Genomic DNA, 26581 nt, shown 5'->3' with positions numbered 1-26581 from the left:
CTCTTTCACGTGGGTCGAAGAAAGGAAGAAGAAAGGATTATTAATCCTAATTGTTAGTTAGGATTGAAATCAATTCGTAGCGCGCGTTTTGTTTTTTACGAGTTCTCGATCCTTTTTAACTCGACTAATCATCATCATTATCATCATCATCATCATCATCATCATCATCATCATCATCATCATCATCATCATCATCATATCATTATCATCGTCGTCGTCATCATAACTTTCGACCATATCTTATTCGAGAAGACAATAAATAATAATAATAAATTGATGATTTCCTTAACGATGATATACCTCTAATGTGAATCGTACTTGTTAGAAAGATATTTTAGGCTACGATTAGTAGTATTTAATTAGGGTTTTCTTTTTTTTTTTTAACCAAGCGAATCGATTGCAATTGTGCTGAGGCCTTTTGGACTGATGGTAGTCTTAAATTGTTCTGGAACAGGATACTCCGTCTGTAAATAATAAATTACAAAATGTATTTTTTAATTCTAAATAATTAGTAATAAAATATTTGAATATTTCCTTAGATAATCGCGGAATTTCAGTATTATTTTTATTATGAATAACTCGTGAATATGAATTCCTCGAGATGATGAGGAATTATTGAACATTTATTTGAAATATTTGTATTGTTAAAATTGCAAAAGTATTAATAAGTTTGATTAATTTGTAAAGAATTATTATATAAAATTCTTACGTAATCTCCATTCCCTTTCGGCACCATGACGTTCATTTCGCTAGACTTGCTTGTTATTAATTCAACGTCCAATGATTCAGAATTCAGATACATTTGACAACCGTCCGTCTTGTCAATTGAAATAGTTGGCACCTTGCCGAGTACCTAAGGAGAACAAACAAAAACAAAAAAGAAAACTAATTTACCAACGAATTCACAAATGTTTTATTTAATAATATTATTAGTTGGCAAACCAAAAATTCGTGCGTTTATTGTGTTATACGTAAATTGCATAATGGATTGTTTTTGTAAAATTTATTTTGAAAATATTCATTTAAAAATGCACGAATTTTTGGCTCACTTTAATATCAAATTATGTAAAATTAACGAATGACGTATCGAATTTAAATTGATTAAATTCTTCTTGAAAGTACCACCACGAATTAATTCGTAATCCTTAAATAAACAAAAAATTAAAAATAATTTTAGGTATAATGGAAATGTTTGAAATGAACTAACTGGAATAATCGTTTAGCATGAATCAAATCGAAAAGGAAAAAAAAATTTATATATTATATTAATATATAACAAAAGCAAAACGTTACTAGTATCGTCAACAACAACAACAACAACAACAACGATTTATTCGATTTTTGTCACATATCGTATAAAAGATCTGCTATGACATGATTTTACATATCTAATTTTACAATAAATAATAATCTCGTGGTGGAAAGGTATTGTCCATTTAGGATAAAAACTTCTCCACGAGAATATTATCAAACATCGATAATGCGTTGGCAACCAGGTAAGTCAAACAAACAAAAAATCATACGAATAAAAGTAAAAATGACTACCATGTAAAAACTTAACCTAAAAAGATTATTTTATGTATTATTACGATCAAGGTGGTAATCTAGAACCCGTTAGAATAATTTGCGAAACCGATTGGAAACAATGTATACGTGCTATCTTGAGATACATTTGGATGGAAGTTGTTACAGATGTTGTTGATTGTTTAACTACTAAAGCAACATTATGGAGGAAAGGATTGTATACTTGCAAAGTAATGTATCATTGTAATAAAATTATTTACACAAATATAATAATATTAATTAATATTATCTCTAATATTATTTTTCAATTTATTTAATATTATTTTAAGTATTAATAATAATAAATATATTTTTTTTAGATTTACCAATAACAGTATTTAATTAATTAACGCTTAAACAACGTTTATGCATTCATTTTCTCATACTTCGGTTATTAATTTAAATTGTCTTTTTTCATTTAGAATAATTTCCTATTAGAAATAATATGAGATCATTATAAATGTTAAACCGTGTCATTCGTTTATGCAAATAATTTTAATTCAATGTTTTATACAAAAAAAAAATATATATATATAATTAAATTCTATCTTTTGATATTATAAATGCAATATTTTGACTATGTTTAAAGATCATTGCAATCTGCATTATTTGTCTGCTGTTACTACTACTACGTGTATTATACATGAAAAGAAAATGGACGGTTAACACAGTTCCACCTAGCAAATATATTCTCAACAGTGTCGGTTGCAAGGTCGATGATTTAGAATTGAAAATCAATATACTGACTTACAAACTTCAATACGGAACATGGCCACTTCCTTATCAAATTTTAAATCCTAAATTAAAAAAACAATTACGTAATTTGAGACTAACGTTATCCACTTCGAACGATCGTAATTCTTGGATCAAACATATGTTGCTTAAGTAAATAAAAAAAAAAAATAATAATAATAATAATAATCATTTAATCTCTTATCCAAACAAAAATTTGCAAGTTTGTTGTTATTTGTGTTTAAATAAATAAATATTACGAGTTAATTATCAACGAAAAAATAATCATCTAATTAAATCAAACGAACTTGCAATTTTTGTTTTTAAAATAAATAAATAAATATTACGAGTATTTTTCTTTTTATATATTTAGTTCAACGTCCAAAACGTATTCGTCATCTTCCAAATTGGATTCAACATCATTAAATCGCATGACCGAATTATTCGACACAAAAACGGGATACGTTTCGTCCGAAATTAATAAACCAAAAGTATTTTCAAAAGATCAACAACAAAATCTAACGATCGAATCATTAAAAACTAACAGCGTTGAATCTGTCAAGTAAGTTAAAAAGAAAAAACGATCGTAGGATGTTAGAAAAGAAATATTTAAACCTTTGAGTGTTGAATATTTTTAACTGAAGTATTTTGTAAGGATGAAATAATTTATTATTAATATCATTGTTTTTACGTTGATAATATTAATCAAATTCTAATATAATATAAATTATATTTAATAATTAAAATTTTGATTTATTAAATATAATTTTCATACGACAATATTCAAAATAATAATCAATAATTAATACACAAAACACAAAATTATATTACTTCCATTTATATTGACAAACACGTATATGCAACGATAGGCCAGATTGGACGCATATATGCGTTCATAGCACTCAAAGGATTAAATAAAAATAAAAATAAAAAAAAATAATATTATAATATCTATATCGTAGAAAAATGAATTCAAATGATATTCAACAATTATTCGATGGATTTTCGAAGAGCGAAAATTTAGAATCGAACACGTGTCATCAAGTTACGAAGCAACTTTCTTTGTTGCCACGAAAGAATAGCGATTCGTGTTCGTTGAATAAAATATTAAACGATGATAATGCAAAATTTGCAACGTCACGATCGAAAATAATGAATAACAATGGTTGCGACAAATACATCGAAAGTATCGAAGAATGTAAAAGATTTTTACGAGAATTGAAAGAAAGTAACAAGAGATTAGAATTAAATTGCAGTGCATCGGAAATCAGTGAAGATTCTTCTTCTACGTTTTTTAAAACTAACACGGACGATAAGGTAATTTCTATTCTATAATATATTATAATATATTAATATTAATAAAATAAATTAAAAAAAAAATCAAAAAGAAAAATAGAATAAAAATATATTATATATATATATATTAGGTTGGCAATACTAAATTCCAGCCGTTTGTTTTTTAATTTGTTTTCAAAGTTTACTTTTAATAAAATAATTTCGAATAAATTATAATCCGAAAATTAACATATTAAAAAAAAATTATTATTAAAATATTAACTATTTTAATATTATATATATTATAATATATAATAATATAATATAATATTATGAATATATTTTTTATATTTATTTATATAATATATATATATATATATATATATAAATAATATAATTTAATATTATAATTAATATTAAATTATTATTATAAAAATATTAACATTTAACATGACACGTGGAATGTTAAAATTTAAAAAAAAAAAAAAAGAAATAGCGAAAACTTAGTTGCCAATGTAATATATATGAAAAATAGAAATAAATCTAACAGGTGACCAATAAAAATCGTATTATTTCTGACGATGTGTTAACGTTCTGTTTTGTTAAAGTCATCATCTTTGCACGCTCAAACAACAGATGCAAGAAACGCAACTGAAAGATGCGAAATCATCGGACAAGTAAAAGGAACAACTATCGTTCAAGTGCAAGAGCAATCGGAAAAAAATCATCAGCAAACGTTCGTGGATACTTATTCTAACGGTTTATTACAAATAAATCAAATTAATAATAATCGTTCGTTAACTTCGTTAAATTTAAGTATACGCGATGATAAAGATGATGATAATTTAGTATCAACAAATTTCACTTATAATTCTACAAATGATAACGTCATATTAATGTCACAAGAAACGTTGTATCAAATAAAACGTAAATTGGAAAATCTCGAGAACGTTTTACGAAAATACGGTGTCACGTTAGATTCTCCTAAAAAACATATCGAAGAAGAATTAAAAAAAGATGAAGAAAACGAGAAGAAAAAATGTGACCACATTGAAACTATTTATCGTAACGTCGTTGACACTTACGACAAAATGAAAAATCAAATCGATAATAATGAAAGAAATAATTTTTATTTAGATATAAATATAAACAAATCTAACGATAAAATTTTACAAACTAATAGCAGCGATTGGGAATTATTTGAGAGTATCGATTCCGAAGAATATAATTCGACGATTTCGATGAAAAAAACTCATTCCGAAGGATCAATTATCGTAAACGAAGAAAAATCGTATAAAACGAATGATAATTTAATATTAAATGAAACATTTATTACGAGTAATGATATTCTAAAAGAAGATAAAAAAGAATTATCATCAGAATTCGTAGAAACTGACGATGATCCCTCGTCGATCATGTTATCGATAAATTCAACAAGTCAATTGGAAATATTGAAAGATAGTGATTTGGAAAACAACGAATCTACCGAAATGTTAATAAATGAAGCATTGCAATGTAAGAAAGAACTTTTACACAAATTATATTCGAACGTTGAAATTATTAATGAAATGAAAGAAAAAACTATGTCGAATAATTATAAGAATGATATAAACGATGATGATGATGATGATGATGATTATTATTATGATGACGTTGATTGTTTAAACAATGACAAAATAAATTTTAAATCTAAATTATTGGATATTATAACTGAAGAATCAACTATTAGTAATTGTACAGAGAAAACTAGCGGAACGTATATATTTGTACAAAGTAAAGAACCATCCGATGAAATATCAATTCGTTCTACGTCATCATTGAACGTGGAAATAAACGATGACAAAAAAAAAGACAATATTACGATCAACGATAACGTTGTCTCGGAAATGTATAATAATAATAATAATTTATCGAAACAAATTATACCGATTAATAATTCATCGCAATATTTCAGTTTAAACGATTTATCGATACTATCGGAATACGAAAATATTTCATTGCGAGAACAACTTATGAATAATTCGAAATCATTTTTTATGGAGAAAAATAAACCTTCTTTGCAAGGTAAAAGACGACACGAGGAAGTTGCATTGTTAAATGATAATGATGATGATCATGATGATGATATTGATGATGATTGTAAAAGAAAATGTAATCGTGACAATGATGATGATGATGATGATAAACGTTTGATATCTTATGGTGAATTACGTAAAGCTAAAAGCTTTAATATGTCTTTTTATCAAAATGATTATAATAACGTTCCGAGTAATATCAATGATATTTTATTAACAAAAAAATGCATAAATAATAACGCGGATAATTATACAGAATTATTTACAAAAATTCATAACAATGATAATAATAATGATGATGATGATAATAATAATAATAATAATAATGATATTCGAGATGATAATAATAAAATGGAAGAAACCGATGATGATTTATTATCTTTCAATCGGACTACCGATTCGTCTAGTTATGGTTGTGGTGGTAGTAGTAGTATAAAATATCAATTAATGATAGATAACGGTAGCATGACTAATTTATTTTCACCAACCGATTCGAATTTAGAAAGTAAACGTTGTTGTTGTTGTTGTTTGTCGTCATCTGTTATTAAAAAAGATGACATATTATACGATCATGATTTATCATTGAAAAGACGACCTGGAATGTTATCATTCGCACAACTCAAAATGAGCACCACCATAATACCCGACGAAAATGATTTATTTCAAAATCCATATTTTCTCGCGGAAACAACAACAACAACAACAACCCTATCGGAAATAAATTGTCGGGAAAGTATTGAATTTAATTTCATTCCAATATCGGTGGTATCTATCGATACTCACGAATCGAATATTTTCTCAATGACTCGCGAACAAATTTTGAGCGACATTAAAAATGACTTATCATCATCCGCGTTACGTATATCTTATAACAATGATCGAAAAAATGACATCGAAGTAACCGAAATTATCGAAAACGAAATATACGAAACTGATGATCAATGTGAAATGCAAATAATTCATGAAGATGATAATCAAAAAAGTATACTTTGTATTTCGGACATTATTGATCATAAAAATGATGAAAATGATGAAAATGATGATGTTCAAGATACGATGATATCTCAACATAACGTGATTACTCAACGAAGTAGTTCGTATTTTACAGGTGATACTTCGAGTTCTGTTAATAAAATAGATGATTTTGAGTGTTATCAAGAATCATTGAGTAATATTAAAATGAATAATGATTCCATTAGAGAAATAGATATTCGAAATGATATATTAGAATATTGTATAAATACTTGTATAGATTTATTAATAAAAAAGGAAACTAATAAAAAGAAGGATAACGAATCGTTGCAACAATTGAAAGATACAACAAAGAGTGAAAATATTATTTTGAATAATAATGGAACATCAGTTTCTTATATTGAAAAAACGAACGATTTGGAATTAATCAACGAAGTTAAATCTATCGAAGAATGTAATCAAAATTTATTGCCAAATAAATCGGAAGGATTTATATTTGACGGAAGTATTAGTTACAAAAAACAACATGCCTTGGATGAATCAAATTTAAAGAGAAATAATCATACGCATAATACTACAAATTTTAATCCCAAATTTAAAATAACAAATAAAAATAATAATATCAAACCTAAAGAACCGATAAACGTAAAAGGTATTACTTATTCGAAAAAATATGCAACGATGACTAATAATAATAATAATTCTCAGCTTAAGGCAAAAAGTAATTTCAATATAATAATCGATAACAAAGATATCGTATCGGATTCTTTAACTAAATCATATACGAGACCTAACAGTTGTAATATGTCGCGAGAAAAATCACGATTTAACGGGAACATTAATAAAAATGATTTATCATCGCGTTCAGCTGTTTTCTCACGATCGAATAACGAACAAAAATACGATCAAATAAAATCTAATTCGGAAATGGATTCCAAGTGTTCATCCATCATATTGACCCAACCAAAATCATTTTCTAAATCATGTATACCTATATTAAAAAGTCGATTGGATTCACGAAAAATTGAACAACATCCAATATGTCGACCTAAAAGTCCAATTAGGGGGCCATTAACGATGCGTGGTACATTTAGAAATAAAATACATAATAACGATGATAATCTTAACGAAATCAACGTTATACCGATTGAAGGTAATTTCATTAATAAAGAAGATACTCGACAACATCTGGATAACAGTAATAAAACGATCGAGAAACAATTTAAAACGGTATCGTCATTATCATCATCGTCGTCATTATCGTTTAAAGAAGAAAAAGTAAATGTCATCGATGAGGAATATTGTAATAATATCGTACCCAACGAACAAACGATAATATACGTTAATATAATTAATCATCACGATAGCAACGTGACAAGAATACTTGATCCTGATAAATTTCTCGAGTATAATAAAAAAAAGAATGTAAATGAGTCATCGTCAGATCTTAAATTCAATGAAAACGTGCCATCGTCACCTTTCGTAATAATGACTCGAGAAAAACATATCTTGCCAAAAGTTGTAACAATAATGTCTTCTACAACACCGAACAATGCTAATAATAATAATAGTAATGATATCGATTTAAACGATAGTAAAAATTTGTCCAATTCTAATATATCGTCCAGTGGTAGGTTACAAAATTTGTGGTCTTTCACGATTCAACAAAAAGAAATGGAAGTTTCGGTAAAACCATCGGTCACAGACACGAGCACTTCGATGTCGGATTTTCTTAAAATTAATGAAACGATTATGCCATTTCACGAGCATCAAATATTTGGCGTACCTAAAGAATTAACCAACGAGGAATATTCTTACTTGTTTGAAATTCTAACATGTAAACAAAATCTTGGTTATTTAAAGGAAATACAAAATTTGTGCAATAGGCTTAGATTAAGAAACAACACTAATGTCTAATGATTTTGTTCATCTATCTCGATTCCCTTATTATTTTGTCTTTTATTATATATTTTCATAAATATTTATACATATATATATATATATGTATATGTATGTATTCTTTGAGAAGAAATATACCTCTCTTTTTTTGTATACGTTATACGTTTTAATAAATTCGTAATAATTTAATATAAAAAATATTGTGTTAAAAACGCACCTGCATCTGTACACTTTGGCAGTTGACGAATTCGATACTCGATACTACCGAATCAAATACAACCGATGATTTGCGACAAGAATCCATGACGATTGAATTAACTTTTCCTTTGACGACCATTGTACTGTCCTGGCAACGGAACATGTAGACAACGTTGTTCATCTCGACGTTGTCGATGAGTAGGTCTTTATTACCTTTGTGATATTCCTATTTTTGTTTTGTTTTGTGAAGACATAAAAAAAAAAAATACCCATTGGTTATATTTCATCAATCGTTGCAAAACGAAAATCCATTGTTTAGTATAATAGGACGATTTCAAAATGGATACACACCACTAGCCATTTTTTACCATCCTTAGTAAACACAGGTGGTTTATCGATAGGTGCGTTAGCTGGTAATACAGTTTTTCCTGGTACTGCATTATCAAGAACAGGAGCTTTGAATGGAGCTGGACCAGTTCTTAAAGATGGGTTCTTATGAGTCTGCATGTCCGACGTGACTTTTTTCAAATCTAAATGAGAATTCAATGAAATAGAGACAAAATATAAACGATAGTTTATACACACACACACATAAAGTACATGTGTATCATCGAGATATTAAGAAAATATCAATTGCAAATACACGTACTCTTCGTGATACCTTCCCCTTGATTAATTTCTTTGAACAGAGCACTTCTGTCGTCGCTGACGTTCAATGCAGATACCTCAGGTAAAGGCATAGAAGGTGGTGGTGGTGGTGGAATCCCCCCCACTGGCGCAGAACCACCAGATTTAGCCCATACCAATCCCGTTGTATGATGTTGTCTAACGTATTGTTGAAGATCGGTCAATGTTTGTACCCATGCTTTACACCAATCCACGTGCGTTTTGTCTCTGTCAAATAAAAAATATGATATTAATGTTTTAAATCGACTAATAATAATAATAAGTTTTTTTTTTTCAAAAGTACTAACTTCTCTTTCCAATCCTTTAAAACGCGATTAGTATAAAACTGTCCAGCATCGTTCATTTCCTTAACGTAAGGAGCTGGCGTAGGTGAGAAAGCTACCCATCCCAATGCTGGAATACTTCCACTTATGGCAGATAAATGATTGAAAAACGGCGAGTTTCTATTCTTCTCGCTGAATTCTTGAATCTGAGTAATCTGTGCCGATGTCGGTGCTAGCAATGACATTTGTTCGGATTGATTGGTTGGCGCTGAACGACTCCCAGCCAATTGGATGAAACCAAGTTGTATTCTTTAAAAATCAAACGTTACGAGATTTTTTTTTTTCTTTTTCTTTTTTACAATGGAAAAGATTCCCTATAGATATTAAATATAAGTATGATTAAATGAAGATAAAAATAGTACAAAAAACTCACTGGAATGCTTTTTCAACCATTTCACTTTGAGTAGCTACAACTCCGCCAATTTTTTGGCTCAGTTGTAGATATTCCTTCAACGATCCTGCCAACAAATCTTCGTATCCTGCTACAGACATATTGTTGCTGTTGATGTTGATGTTACTATTATTATTACTATTGTTGTTGTTGTTGTTGTTGATGCTTGGTTGTAATATATTGTAAGATGCTTTTTCCGGTGATGATAATGGCGACGCCGCTGTATTTCTCGTTGATACCACCGGTTGTGGTTTCTTCGGTGACGGTGTGTTAGTTTGAACAGCGGTTTCTTGAGTTTGAGTTAGAGACTGTCCTCCTCCTGGTACTCTCTCCAATCGTTTGGTTACACTCTCAAGTCGATTAACCAGATCCAACAAATGTTCTTCCCTGTCGCTTACTTCGCAACCTTAATGAAATCAAATTTTAATTACAATTAGTTTTGTGTTCTACTATATATATATATCTCTTTAAAAACATTTTTTTAATTAACGATGCTCGATGCAAAAGATATTTCTCCATTGTTTTAATTAAACATTCATTCTCTCCTTCAGGAAAATAACAACAACATTTAGTTTATTACATTACGAGAACAATGATGATTAATTATTATTATAAGTTCTCAATGATATTACTTTCATGCGGTAAACAAACAAAATGTTAAAAATAACAAATAAATAACACTTACACATGCAAGGAAAAGAAAAAAATAGACAACTTTTCTAACACACATACACACATTTACTTACGTTATTTATTTAATTATCTATTATTGCGTGCTATATCATAACGTTAACAATTAAATATTAAAACGTGATCGATCGTTAATGATTACTTTTTATAAAAATAACGCAAATACGAGCGCGTATTTTGTATATATAATATTAAGGATAAACTTTTTTGTGCTAGTTTTTGTCTGCTACGACGAAATTTCAAGGAGTTGGGAAAAATGAATTTTATCCACGTTGACGTAATAATTCGTAACACCTGGTATGAGAAAATGTTCGCGTATTAAGATGTTTTAAGACCGTATATTAAAACGGAATTCACGGGTTAAAAATAGTTTCTGTCAACATTCTACCACGGGGTGAACGGGGACGAGGGGGAGGGGAGGGGGAAACTCTCATCATTATGTCGCAAGTATTATAACGCGTATTTAACATTTTAGAATATTATTGCTCAAATGTTAAATCCTGAAAAGTTTAACAAAATGAGAACACAATATGAACGTTTACAAACACACACACACACACACACACTCGCGACAGATAAAAGATTTAATTATAATATTTAATATATTCGAGTATTAAATATTTAAAAAAGAATTCTTGATAATAATAATAATAATATTAACACGAACTGTATTTTATATATCGATTTAAAGGATTCAACATGAACGATTACGATGGAAGATTAAAGTACGAACACAAAAAAAAAATTGAATCAATCGATCATTCACCTTGCCTCAGAAATAAAATAAAAAAAAAAGATTATTGAAAAATATTTCTATAAAGGGGGATTTAAAGAATTATGACACTGTTATGTAACATATCGATTCTTTACATATATACCAACAACAAATACGTATATATATATACGTTTTTTTTATTCTTCTTTTTGTTGTTGTTGTTCTTCTTCTTCTTTTTCTTCCTCTCTCTCTCTCTCTCTTTATCACCCTTCGTTAAAAAGAAAAAAAATAATGAAGATAGACGACGCGTACTTGAACGTACTTGACTTTCGGAAAATCTACGTAAGACTGAAAAAGATACTTTGGGGAAAGATATTCAAGATGCTAGAATATCATCTCCGTGTGTCTGTTTCTATAATTAGATAACTTCACGCAAATCCTCCAAGATGTATATTACTATGTAACTTTGTATAATTTCGTATAAAATACCTTGCGCTCGCGCGCACAAGCACACACGCATACATACGTAGGAAATATTTATAAAACGAATAAATACGTAGGCGTAAAAGTACTATGATGATTCAGATCTCTCTCACAATCCGATTTATATATTCCAATTATATTATTCTGATTTATATATATATGAATTATATTTAAATATAATAAAAATATTAATATAATAAATTAATATATATTAATAATATATAATTATTATAATAATTAATATATTAAAATATATATTATTATAATTAATATAATATTAATATATATAATTTAATATAAATATATTAAAAATAAATAACATGCACGCGCGTTGATTAATATGATTTATTAAACATATTATATATCTATCAACGCACACATGCATATTACGAGAAAAAATAATAAAAGTTTAAATTAAAATAGAAAACTTTCATTATTATTCGTAAACTCACCCCTACCATCACCACCATCAAACACCACCACAACTGTGAGAGATTATTCTTTTCTTTTCAATGATAAAAATAACAGACGGAAGTTGATATATGGGTCGAGGACACGACGATTAAACAAAAAAAAATAATAATAATGTCAGTGAGAAGTGACTATGCTGGTGGATTCAAGAAAATCTTCCAACTTTGTTCTTTATATTTTTTTTTTTTTTCCGTCTATTTATTCAATGTGTGCTTGGCACACATAGACACATACACACACACACACGTTCGTATCTATTCTCAGATGAATTGTTCTTTATTTTAAGATAAAAACGTGTATATATAGTGAGTGACATTTAAAATCGTAGACCGTTACACTTATCGGACATTTGTTTGAAAACTATTTGTATAAGTGGTAGTAATATTTAGGATAAATACGTGAATAATAATGCCAATCATTTTTTTTTCGATTATATTTATCTACGAAGTATTAATATTGTTTAAAAAGTTTTGTACCAGATGAACTAATGGATTCAATGAAAGTTCGAAACGATCGATTTTAATCGTGTCAAGTTCGATTTCCTAATTTTTCTATTTCTTTCTTTTCTTTTTCTAATAAAACAAACGAACGAAAACGTTCATTCTCGTTCTCGCAAATTGGTAACTACAATACATTTATTTTTGTATTAATTATTTAATTAATAAATATATTAATTTATATTCATACGTCTGGTTAAATATTCTGAACACGTATCTCACTTATTTTTTATATCGAATTTTTCAAATATAAGATTTATTTGTATATTTAATGAAAGATAATATATTACAGAGAAATATTTTACACAAGAGGAGAAAAAGTGATAAATTTTTGTAATATAAAAATCGTGCAAAATAATTCGTGCAACGTGAATGAGTAAAAATTTGAAGAAATGCACACAGAACATAAACACACATACACAAAGAGAAAGAATAATTACGAAGATTATTTCATTATTATTATTACGATTTGTACAGAATTCTGTTTTTCTTTTTAATTCTGTTTTTTTTTTGTTTTCTTTTTTATTACGACACAAAATTTGTAATAGAAAGATAAAAAAAAAAGATTTGAAATTTTTCGTTATCCCTAAGGCAAATTAGAGTTATTTATTCAAAGATTTTAATATTAAAACGTATTTCAATATTATATCAAACAAAAGTTTTATTCTCGCGAGAGTACCGAAACGTGGAACGTACAAAAAAAAAAAAAAGAAAAAAGGAAAAAGAAAAATGATTAAAAAGGGAAAACAAAAACCGAGGCAAGAAATATTTCACGAGCGTTGATAAACTCGGTGACAACGAGTTTAAGGTAGGTTAGTGTATGTGTACTATGTTCTAATAAATAAAAAAATAATATATATGCAACCACGGTGAAGTTATATAAATTGTGAAAGGAACGTTTGACGAAAGGAAAGGAAAGGAAAGGAAAGGGAAGGAAAGGAAAGAGAAAAGAAAAACAACAAAAATTAGAACAAAGAGAAATTATTTTTCAGCTTTGCGAGGTTTCTCGAATTACCGGAAAAACTGTGTACTACTCGTAAATAAAAAAAGAAAAAAAAAAAAATAAATTCATATCTTGTAACTCATTCGAAATCAAAATAATTAACCCTTTTTTCTTTTACAACGCAATTTCTTTCGGTATGAAATATTTCGTTCAGATTTCTTTCTGCGTAAAATAATTTGCTACAAAAAACGTGGATTCTTTTATATTGAAAAAAAAGAACCAAAAAAAAAATTCTCTTAAAATGATAGCAAAATGTTTCATAATCGAATAAACGTTTAAAACGTAATATACAATTTTTCCTATAACAGAAAAAAAAAGAAAGAAAAGAAACAATAAAACCCCATAAGTATAAATTGACAAAATGAATTATACAAAATAAATTACATATATGTATGATACACGTAAGTTTATATATAACGTCAAAAGTTAAATGACCAATTAACAAATGGATAGTTAACCACCAACAACAACAACAATAATCACAATAACAATAACAATAACAATAATAATAATAATAAAAGTAGATAACAATTATGGTTAGATTCGTTTTGAAGGAGGATAATAAAAAGATAAAAAGGGTTATGGATGATTTTGATCGATAAAACGTCGGTTTCTATAATAATAATAATAATAATAATAATAATAGAGAAACGTGTGTGTCATGCATAATAAAATGATTGTTATTAATCGTAGCCCTAACCGGTGTGAACCATCGGTCCTAAAGGGTCGAACCTCACTCTGTGCTCCGAAGTATTTTGGGTAGCTTGCAGTAAATCGGAGAAGAACCTGTGACGCCTTAATGCTAGCTCGTCGCGTGCTACGGGGGTTGCAGGGGGTTCTTGCATCCCGCTGCATCCCTCCGATCCCGGATCACCGTCATCCTCTTCTGACAGCCAACGTGGAATCGCAGAAACTACGAAAAGCATATTTTTCTTGTTCCCCCCTTGTCTATTACTATTTCTAACTATTTTTCTATACTATTTTACCCTTTTTCATCCCCCCCACTCTTATTCTTTCTTTTGTTTTTTTTTACAAGTATCATCTTCGTCCCTCTTTCTTTCATTTATTTCTTGTTAGACTCGATTCGTTAGAAATTATTTAATTGTTGAATTAAAAGCGTTTGAAATATTTTTTAAAATGACCGTTGCATTTGGAAATTATGTTTTTATCAAAATGTCAGGGTATATTATTATTATGATGATACAAAATTACGGAACCGAGTATAAAATATCGAATTGAAAATTATTGTCGCGGATTTAAATTGTTTACCTAAAATCCTTTTTTTATGTATTCCACCCCCCTCGTAAAATATATATCCTCTAAAGTATAGAATTTAATACATATATACGTAAATCGTAGAGATTAAAAGTGGATGCTCGTTATTAAAGTACGAAAAATAATTTGTTTTGATCGTAAGCCAATTTTATCTTCCCTTCCCCCCCCCCCTATTCGTAACTTACGAAATATAAATTAAACCATTTCGCAGATTAAAATGGCAAACGTTACAAAATAAATATCAATTCGTATACCAATTTTTATTCATACGAAAAGACCGATAGAAAAATCAAATCACTTCTATTTATCGTTATAATTTTTTCTTCTCCTTTTTTTCCCTTCCATGACAATCGCATTGGGGTTAAAAACGCGTACACACTATTACGAAGATAGTGTATTACGTAAAAAAAAAAGTCTGTTAAAAATAACACGCTCGAAGTAATCCTCACCGAAATACTATTCCGATTCGAACAATAGGATCACGGGTAGTTTACAATCGATCGATCGAATAACAATCTTCGATAATCGATTTACTGTATCGTCGGGATTCTCTAGGGAAAAGAAAAAAAAGAAATAATAGGTGGTGGTTTTGCATCATCTTCTCGTCGTCATCGATCGAAAATCGTATTACAGAAATTGCTGATGCCAATATGAATGGTCTCTCTCTCTGTCTCTCTCTTTCTTTCGTAAAACGAGTATCGATTTTCTATCGTACCCTTCCTCCTTTTCTATGGTATTGAACATGGTGAGGAGAAGGAATGAGGAGTGGGGAGGGGTCAGAGATAATCGAAGGATAATAAAAGACGACAATAGTCGGTGGAATTTCTAAGGAGATTTTCCACCCCACCACCCACCACCCACCACCTACCCCCACCCCCACCTTAACACCCAACGTAATCGAAACTTGGAAATCGCATCGGATAAAAGTATAATAATGGATTGATGGATGGATAACGAATCGAATCTTTATGAAATAGGAAGAAAAAAAAAGTTAACGCGATAAAAATGAAAGAAAAAAGGAAAAAAAAAACGCATTATTGCTAAACCTTGTAAAGCTTTATTCGATTTATTGGGGTTTGTTATATTCTCTGATAAATATTTTGTCAACCGAAGCTATTAAAAAAAGAAAGGGGGAGGGAGAGAAAGAGTGAGAGTGAGAGAGAAGGAAATAATAGTGTATATATGTATTCTAGTTTCTATTAAAATCATTTTAGGTCAGATACGTAATCAATTTTCGATGAACGTTGTGATCGACCTTAACCAATCAACCAACCACCCACCCAACCACCCTTCTTGTCGTTCTCAATTTGATTGCGGTCTATCGAGAAAATGAATTTATTTTTAACAATAATATCAGGAAATACGTAATTTTAGAAAAATATACGAAATTTTTTGGGGGAAATATTCTCCAAAGAAGAAATTTCTTTTTTTTTTTCTTTTTCTCTGATGAGAAATGACGAGAAGGACACGGAAATAAGCCGAATAAAAAAGCAAGCTTCATTTTAAAGGAGTATCCACTTGAATAAATTGAGAATACGTCAGCTCATTTCTTAAGTATATGCTCGACCTTCGTGAACAAGTATTATACATTAGACTAAGATCGTCTACGAATTATATTAAAACGAATAAATTAAATCATTCGATCGACAAAAAACGATTAACAATATTCCAAATATAAATATTAATACGAATACGCGTTTTATTAAGAAAGAGAGACGAGTATGTTAAGACGAAACATATTAAATATATTAATACGTGTAATCCAAATAATGATTACACTAATCTCCGAATTTAAAAATAATAAAACATTATATTATAATGTTAAATAAAATTCTAATATATAAAAAGTACATCAATTAAATTTATTTTTATTTTTATTTCAATTATTATTTTTATTATTTTATTTCAATTATATTTATGCCCCTTCCCTTCCCTAAATCACATAAATAAATAAAAAATAATAAAAAATATCGTCACTCTCGTTTCCTTCCCTTCCCTTCCCTCTCCTTTCCTTTTCTTTCCTTCCCTATTTCCTTCTTACTTTTATAATTTTATTTTTCATCAATTACAACAACAAAAGAAAATGATCCAAGACAAGAATAAAGTTGAAAGAAGGCAAGAAGAATCAATCGAATATAATACCTGTTACAACTTTAGCAGGTGTCTCGTTATCGTTCTCGTTCTCGTTCTCGTTCTCGTTCGGACACGATTCGAAAACGGAATCATCCCCCTCTTCGTCGGGACCATCGTCGATCGTTCTCTCGATATAAGCCAAGCCATCGTAAAGATTCGATTTAACAACAACGTTGATCGTCTTAACGGAAGCTATAGCCGTTTCTACGGCATCGAATTCACCCCCACCATCACCACCACCGTCATCACCACCACCACCACCCTCCTCCCCTTTACCTTCGCCAGTACCAATACAACCCTTCTTCGTCGTTCTTTTTTCGTCTTCCCCTCCCACCCCCTCGCCTTGACCCTTCTCTTCCTCCTCCTGACCCCCTTTATTTTCTTTTCCCTCCCCCACCCCCTCCCCCTTACACTCCTTCTCTTTCATCTCTTCTTCCTCTTCTTCTTCTTCTTCTTTTTCTTTTTTTCGAACCTTTTCTTATTATCTATCATAGTTAATTTTTCCATATCAGTTAAATGATTTTCTAATAACGACGAAGAAGATATTTTTCTATTTTTCTCGCATCTCTGATTAATTTCACCGTTGGCAGCAGCTTTATCTTTCTTTTCCTCTATTATATTCTTCTCGTCGTCATCTTTAATCGATGAATCGGCCACTTTGTTTCCCAATGATTTGTTGTTGCTGCTGGCCATTTCATTGGTCACGAGCTTTTCCTTCCTCGAACTCTTGTTGCATACGCAGCATTTGAACATCCTCGATAATAACTATACTTCTTTATCTATTTCCGTGTTAGTTTTATTATTATTATTATTATTATTATTATTATTGTTGAATTTGTTCGATAAATTGAACGAACAAAATATTATTTGGTCAACGTTAAAACAAATGGAAGAAAAAAATGAAAAGAATTTTGTATAGTTTTGATCTTTTTTTCTTTTTTTTTTTTTTTGTAGTTTTAATAGTAACACGATCTTAGATATTTATTTATAATAACTCGTTTATTAGATTAATTTGTTATAGATTGTTCTATTCGTTATCTCGATTATGAGATTTGCTTTTCTACGAACACTTTGTGTCACTTTATTGTTTCTTAATGTTGATTAAGATCTTTAATAAAAATTGATGAAGCGTTTATTTACGTATATATCACCTAAATTTAACTTTCGTCAAACGATTATCGATACCACAGAGACGCACACACACACACACACAAACACACATATGCAATATAGTCTATCTTTGAATTCTTATAATTATCATCAAGTTTAATCTCATCCAAGAAATTCTTCTTCTTCTTCTTCTTCTTGTAAATTAAAATATTTTTGAAAATAATTAATGAAATAATTCAAATATTGAATCTGTTTTTATCTTGCCGCGAATATGCTGAAAACCAAGTATTTATATATTTATGTAAAATATTTTCCCCATCAAGAAAATACCCCTACGTTTAATAAAATTCTCATAAACGTTTATTTGAAATTTTCTCCGTTTAAATTTATATATATATACGGTAGCTTCTTCCATCAAAGTTTCTTATATCCTAACAAAAAGAGAGAAGATATTTTTATTCTTCAAATTTACCCGAACGTTTCCTCCCTTCGTAAACGTTACTTGAACTTCTCGTGAAATCCACGAAAGCATACACCATTATAATGTGATTTTACGTCAACGAACATGAGAATACTTAAACGTTTGAACTAACTATAATAATATAATCTTTGATTATTCAAGATACATACCTAGAAAATTTATCGTTGCTAAATATACAGAGATTGGACAAATTTAATTGAATCTTTATCTTTCTCAAAAACAAAAAATTGTTCATTTATAATATTAAATTATTTTATTAATGACGAAAGAAACGAGATAAAAGAATATAATTATATTTTTTTTTTATTTTAGACACATCGATAGGTTCGTTCATTCGTTCGTTCGATTGATTAGGCACCGAAAAGAAAAAAGGAGAAAAAAAAAGATTTATATAAAAGCATGCAAATGAAATGAAAAATAAATTATTTATTTATCGCGACATTGCATACACTCTTTTTCCCGGGGAGAATTAAAATCGATTTAAAACTAAAACACACACACACACATACACACACACATACATACATACATACACACCCACACACAAACGCCCAGGCACAAAACACGCTTTTCAAATTATTTTTTCTCTTCTCCCGTATCGTGAAGTTCAGTTGTAACCCGTTCCTTTCTTTTTTTATTTGTTTTTTTTTCCTCGAAAACGAATAAAGAAACAAAGACGGGGGAGAAAAAAAAGAAACTACACATCCGACGCGTTTGGTAAAATAAACTCTGTTAATTTCGTTAGAAATACAAATACACACCGTCGTCGTACCCCGTTTGATATAATTTTAATTATAGCGCGTAACAACACGTGTTATTAAATATTTATAAATAAATATAACATTGTATTATCTATAATGAAAACTTTCGCATAATAATTAGGTTAAATTATAACGCAATCATATCAACCCTCGAAATAAAATGAACGTTAAATATTTCAATATTACAATCCCCATATATATTATCCAATCGTAAAATTCTATTTTTACTATTATCACAAACGAAATAACAATTTTTAACAATACAATTTATTTTATTGATTAATTTATTGATCAATAATAATTTATTAATTGATTATTTATTTTATTGATTATTTTATTGATTAAAAAGAAAAAATTATTATATAAAAAAAAAAAAAAAAACAACAACAACAAGGATATACAAATTCTAATCGAATACTCGATTAAAAACGAAACTATTATTATTATTTTTCTTAATGAAATTCTAAATTCAATTGACACGATTTAATTAACGTAAGATCGATCAAGGGTTGATTTCTTTCTGTATAATTTGTCTTAGATAATTCTTCCCTCTTTTAACTTAAATAATTAATAAATTATTTCGAAATTGATATATTGATTTAAAATATCGATTATAATAATAAATTCAATGACAAAAAAATTATATGGATACGTTAGACGAATTTATATGACGAATAATAGTGCACGAAGTCTAGCGAACAACTGGTCCACATCTGTAAAACGAGGTCCACCCTAGAAGATGAAGCCTGGGTGGATGTTGCGTCTGCGTCAATGGGTTCGTTCAATCGCAAGAGAGATAAAATACACACCCCCCCACGTTCTCCTATCACGAATGTGTTTTCTCTCTCTTTCTCTCTCTCTCTCTCTCTCTTTCTTACTTTTTCTCTTTCTATCTATTTTGTACCTTTTATTTTCTCTAATCTCACAATCAGTCTTCTCGTTTCCTTATTTTCTCTCTTTCGCACGTTTCAACCCCTTCCTCCCAACCCCCTCTAGAGTTCGCATAAACAATAAATTATTCTCAAACGAAGGACACGAAAAAAAGTCACGTTGCTTTTCCCCATCCCCTCTCTATTATCGTGCTTTCCTTTTTACAGAAGGGGAAAACAAAAAATACCTGTTTCCTGTTGCATTCTTTAAAAAAGAAAAAAATATATAAATAGAAAGAAAGTAAGATAACAATAATTAGCATCGACACTGTCCCAATAAGTAAAAAAATAATAAGTAATAAAAATAATTTAATATAATTTGCACGCGAGAGAGAAAGAGAGAGAGAGAGAAATAGATATAACGAAATGATGAATTTAATTAACGTTTTTCTTATAATTAGAAAATATAAAAAAGGAAAAAAAATAATTTTTTAAATATATATATATATATTAATAAATAATAGAACAATGTATAACTGTACTTTCATTAAAAAAGAGAAAAAAAATATGCGAACAAATTAACAAAGTTTGCGTTTATTATCTGATAGATATTATTACTGTTATATTATTAAACTATTATTACTAAAAATAAAATATTCAGAAAAATGACATCTTTACGAGGAACGTCCTAAATTTAAGATTAAGTCAAAAAGAGGCGTAGGTGGATATAGTCTTTTTATAAACGACACGTAAAAAGATATTTGACCCTTAGAAACAACGTACACCACTACTACAAGCACGTTTAGGGATAAAACGTGAGAGCATGAAACTTAAAGGAAGCCCAGTATAGTAATAGGAAGAGAACATTGGAAAATCGAATTTTTTTTATATATAAAAATATATGTGGGTGTACACACACACACACAAACACATAAATATATATATTCTTTTCTTTTATATATTTTTCTTTCTTCTTCCTCTTTATCGAATTGATATTTTGATCAAACTTTTGAATATTTTCTTTTAAAACAAAAGATAAAGAAAAATACAAAATATGAACTTTACTTTTCAAAGTTTAACAAATACGAGCTTTTATATACTATATATATATATATATATTTATCTTTCTTCTAAAGGAAAGAGAAGTAGAAGTTATAACAAAAAGCCTATAACATGATATTATTCTCTTTGATGTAGTAGCCTGTTTTCTCGCTAAACGCATTTACCCTCTTGAAAGAGAGAGAAATAACGAAGATGAAACGAAGAAACGATGGGAAAGGCTACTATCTCTCTTTCTCTCTCTCTCTCTCTCTCTCTCTCTCTCTCTCTCTCTAAACGATTCTTTTTAACCGACCTGCTGCAACATACACCAAGAGAAGGACCTTATAAGGCTCGATTCTCGAACTCGTGTAATAAAAAAAATAAATATAAAGGATTCTCTAGAATTTCAAGACCAACGAGTTATCCGTGATTTATCGATAAATTTTTTCTCTATCGAGAAAAAAAAAAAGAAAAAGAAAAAATCCTAACGAAGAAATATTTATCGATCGTAAATTTGTCTAAAATTATAACAATTGCATTTCGATTATTTATCTATCTGTTTTATTTGCATTTGAAAAAAAAAGACGAGCTATATCGTTTACAACGGGAAGAACATTTTCTTTTTTTTTCTTTTTCAAATAAAAAACGTTGTTAATTCGTTTAAATTCGGTCGTACTTATAAGTACGCAAATTACGAGATCGAGACAATTAGATTTAAACTGCAACAATTCGGCGTTAATTAATTGTATCCTATTTGATCGTTAAACACCATAGTACGTGACAATTATTGTAATAACTATGGGGCGAGAATTATAGAATTATACGCTAAATAAGAATAAAATATAAATTCGAATTAAATGTGTGGAACATTTCAGATCGTTACGGCTTACCAAATGTTACGGGTAGTTCTAATGAGATTTCACCACCCACGAAGATGATGTTCGCTCGATGTAATTGCGTAGGTAGGTAGATAACTAGCTAGCAAGCAAGGAAACAAGGAAGCAACCAAACGTTAGCCACAAATGCCAAAAAGATAGCTCCTTGAATTTCTCCGCAGCCTTGTGACAAGATCCTTATCTCGAATTTTGATATTATTCCCACTAGGGTGAAAAGTGTTTATTGCGTTCGATGTTTAAAAAGAAAACATCCCTCTTTTCTTCCAATTGATGATGGGGGATGCTACGCCTTCTTTCCTTCCGTGTATCTTCTTCTTTTTTCTTTTTACACTACCCTTCCTTTCTCAACAAACACATTAACTATATATATATATATATATATATACTTTTTTTTTTACGTTCCTATAACGTCACCGTGTTAAACCGAATCGTTTGAAAGAATTAAAAAAAATACTTTTAAAACAATTGGAATAAATTGTAAGTGAAAATTAGTATATAATAAACCGTAGGATTCCTCCCTTGAGGGGGGCGTAGCTCACTAGCAGCTAACCACGAAAAATCTGACAAGCAACTTACGAGATGAACGGCCGGCGCAATACTGAACCTCCTCATTCCGAGTTTCGACCGGTTAGCTGCTGTGCTGCCACCTGGTGGCCGAGACCCGAAATTCTGGAATAGAGGAACATGGACCACCACGTGGCACACAGCCACCCGCACGTATGTAACTATTATATTGATATACGTGTGTGTGTGCACACATGGAAGAAGGGAAGAGGGAGGAAAGGTGGAGGGGGAAAACTCGGAAATGCAATTTCTCTACATCGTCTGACGGATCCTCCCGGAAATCCGAAAACGTTTCAACTTTTGACCCTCTCGATTGTCTATTTTTTTTCGATAACAGGTTACTGTTTATTGGTTTTTTGAATTTTTTTTTTTTATTGGAAAATACATTTTTATTCGTATTTTTTCAATAAATCTCTACAGAATTTGTAATTATATATATTAGTACGTAATTATCATGTGGTAAGTATTAAGACAAATTTTATTTTATAAATAGGAATGATCATGGTTTAAAGTGAGATATTAAATATATGTAACCTTAACGCTGATTTTTTGTTTTTTTTTTCGGCAAAGCGTGAAATAAAGCTCTGACACAACCCTTATCCCTTGTACGTCTATTTGGTATTTATAACGAACAATATATTTATTTATGTATTGATCATTTGTTTGAAAAAATATTGGACAAATAAATAAAAATATTTTTCATGTGTGTGTGTGTGTGTGTGTTTGTAATATATTATTTAAATAAAATTCTCGATACTTTATCAAAGATACAGATTACCGATACTGCATTGGATTACATAATTTCGCTAGGCCTTCTTTTCCTATTCTAAAAGATGTTGCTATAAATTCGAAACTTCGAAAGAGTTATTGTTAACTTTAACTTTAACTTTTTTTTGAAGGAGGCAGAAATACTAAAATGAGTGATAGGAAACAGAAGGGAAGCGGAGAAGGTTTGAAAGAAAAGTGTTAAGATAATTTTTTATATAAAGTCAGTTATCAATTAGAATTTTTAAGTATCAATTGTTATGTTTGTAATATAATTTATATAAGATGATATATTTATATAGTTTGATTGAATATTATTGTAGGATATTGTAAAAGAAAGAATGTAAGGGAAGCCCTCCAAACCCGAAAGGGGCGGAGTAAAGAATAAATAAATAAAATAATAAAACATAGTACATAAATTCCAAATAAAATAACGATGTCTTCATTGAAATACTAAACGTGTATAAGGAAAACCTCAAAGAAATTATCCTTAACCGCATTTCACGATATATTCGAGGTCGCGATTATTCTTTCGATCTGTACGCATTAAAAAATACATTTTAATACGTTAATCTCTTTCTTCAAACGTAAATATAATTAAATCGATTAAAAAAAAAAAAAAAGTAAAAGAAACTTATTCAAATATTTTTCTTCTTTTAACTAATATTAATCTGAATTATTGTCAATCCATATTGCAAAATTTTAAAAATAGAAGAAGAAGAAGAAGAATAAAAGGGGAGAAAAAAAATAAACAAAGTTAATTTTCTAAGCGCAATAAAAGTTATCCTAGTATATGTGCACAAAATGAAATCCAATTAAGGAGATGTGTCGCTTAAAGTAATTTGAATTAATTTGACTTGGAAATACTTTTTTTCCTTTCCTATAAGGAGGAGTGGATGATGTATTTTTAACCAATGTAAAATAAGTTGCTAGTACGCACGTAAAGGAGAGACACTATTTTAATGGTATACGTGAAAAAAAAATAGGTATATAAATTCTAAAAGAGTACTACATATATATATATCGGATTGTGAAAGAAATAAGAAATGAGAATAAATATACCATGTTATTATACCTCGGAGAAAAGAAAAATACGCATAGAAAGAGATAGAAAAAAAAACAAAATGAAGATTTACGACTGATAAAATATTCTTTCGCGTAAAAAAATATATTGCGAATAAAATATAATAATAAAACGTTGAACTATAACGGAGATTGAAAAAAAAAAAAAAAAAATCTTTATAAAAATTACGAACTCTTAAATGGCAAATATTATCGAAATTTACAATATTTTATTCGAATGAATTTTCTACAAATATTATACTGGCAATGAAAATAACTACGTTTTAACGAAACAATATAATGTACGAGACGAGATTACGATTGAAAATCAAATCGATAACGATATCCGTACGATAGCAGTATAGATTTAGATAATTTGATAATAAACGTATATATATATATTATATTTAAATAACGTATACGATTAATATGTTAAAATACGTAGAAAATGTTCTTTATTCAAAGCGATTTTAATTATAAGCATAATTAAATATAAATGAAGATTCATTCTTGTCACTATTCATATTTGCTAGACAGATTTGTCTCTGAATATGAAACAATACTGTATTCATTACACACATTCATCATTGTTAGTAATAACGTCACGTACTGCAATAATGCGATTCGTTAATCGCATAAGAATTTAAAACGAGTAAACAACAACAAACAAATTAGAATATAGTATATGTTATGAATTTTTGCAAATTTACGTACACGTATTAAAATAGTAGATAAATTTTGTTGATAAATGATCTAGATAATTGTTAAAAATATTACCAATGCTAAGAAAATCCTTTAACAAGTTTAGTATTGCAATCATTTGTCTCAAACTAACTATTATTCCACAGGACAGGTATGAATCAAGTAACGATTCGAAATAGTCGTTTGTTACCAGATCACCGTTTATCCGAATCAACGTGACACACATCCGGAATCCCGCTACTTTTTAACTCGCATCAGCTATTTTACAGTTAGAATTACTTTTCGTAAAGAAATATAAATAAAGTAGAAAAAAAAAGAAAATTAAAGAACTCGTAACAAATGATTAAACTTAAAAGATTGTAACGAGTACGTGTAAATTAGTGGATTAACGTGAAGAGGATTAAAAGTTTTTTTTCTTGTTTCTTTGTTTTTTTTTTTCAAAATCATACTATAATTGCTATTAATAATTCGAACGGTTGGTCAATTAAGTAGCTCGTTTGTTCCGCCAAAACTATTTGTCTTTTTCTTTTCTTTTATAATTGGACATACACACTTATACTTATACATTTATACATGATACGTGTTTTAATGATAAAACACTTATTATGCGATCAGTTTCGATAAAATTGTAATAAAAATTAAAAAAAAATAATCCGGAAATCCGGCACTCACGATTCTGCCACATATTTAATATGCTCTTGTAAGTTTCCGGTACCATCCGAGATTCATTATTATTCTGCTTGGGTTCTTTAATATGCGGCATTTTACAAATTTTTCTGTCCGTTAGATAACACTAATCACAGCAAAATGGGAGATCAAATTATGGTATCACAGAAATATGTTAAACAAAAGAAAATATAGGAAAATAATTAATAATAATATAAAGAAAACGAGAAAAAATTTAAGAGGAACGATAACGATATCACGAGGATAACCATGCGTGACTAA

General features: G+C 28.9%; 1 protein-coding gene and 1 long non-coding RNA gene across 2 annotated transcripts; both read right to left on the bottom strand.

Moving 5' to 3' along the window:
* Positions 1–57: 57 nt before the first annotated feature.
* On the bottom strand, positions 58–26581 carry LOC122519758 (adenylyl cyclase-associated protein 1). Its single transcript, XM_043639437.1, has 8 exons — positions 26306–26581; positions 10098–10521; positions 9689–9973; positions 9364–9608; positions 9066–9244; positions 8734–8940; positions 710–853; positions 58–464 (listed from the first exon to the last, which is right to left on the bottom strand). The coding sequence occupies exons 1-8, from the start codon at positions 26394–26396 to the stop codon at positions 381–383; spliced, it is 1659 nt and encodes a 552-aa protein (XP_043495372.1). The 5' UTR covers positions 26397–26581; the 3' UTR covers positions 58–380.
* Positions 18398–23475, bottom strand: LOC122519763. The gene is made up of 3 exons (XR_006304358.1): positions 23045–23475; positions 22535–22879; positions 18398–18686 (listed from the first exon to the last, which is right to left on the bottom strand). It is a non-coding gene; the product is annotated as an uncharacterized LOC122519763 (long non-coding RNA).

Source organism: Polistes fuscatus, unplaced genomic scaffold (assembly GCF_010416935.1).
Source record: "Polistes fuscatus isolate 324 unplaced genomic scaffold, CU_Pfus_HIC Scaffold3, whole genome shotgun sequence".
Taxonomy (NCBI): domain Eukaryota; kingdom Metazoa; phylum Arthropoda; class Insecta; order Hymenoptera; family Vespidae; genus Polistes; species Polistes fuscatus.
This window is presented reverse-complemented; position numbering and strand designations above follow the sequence as displayed.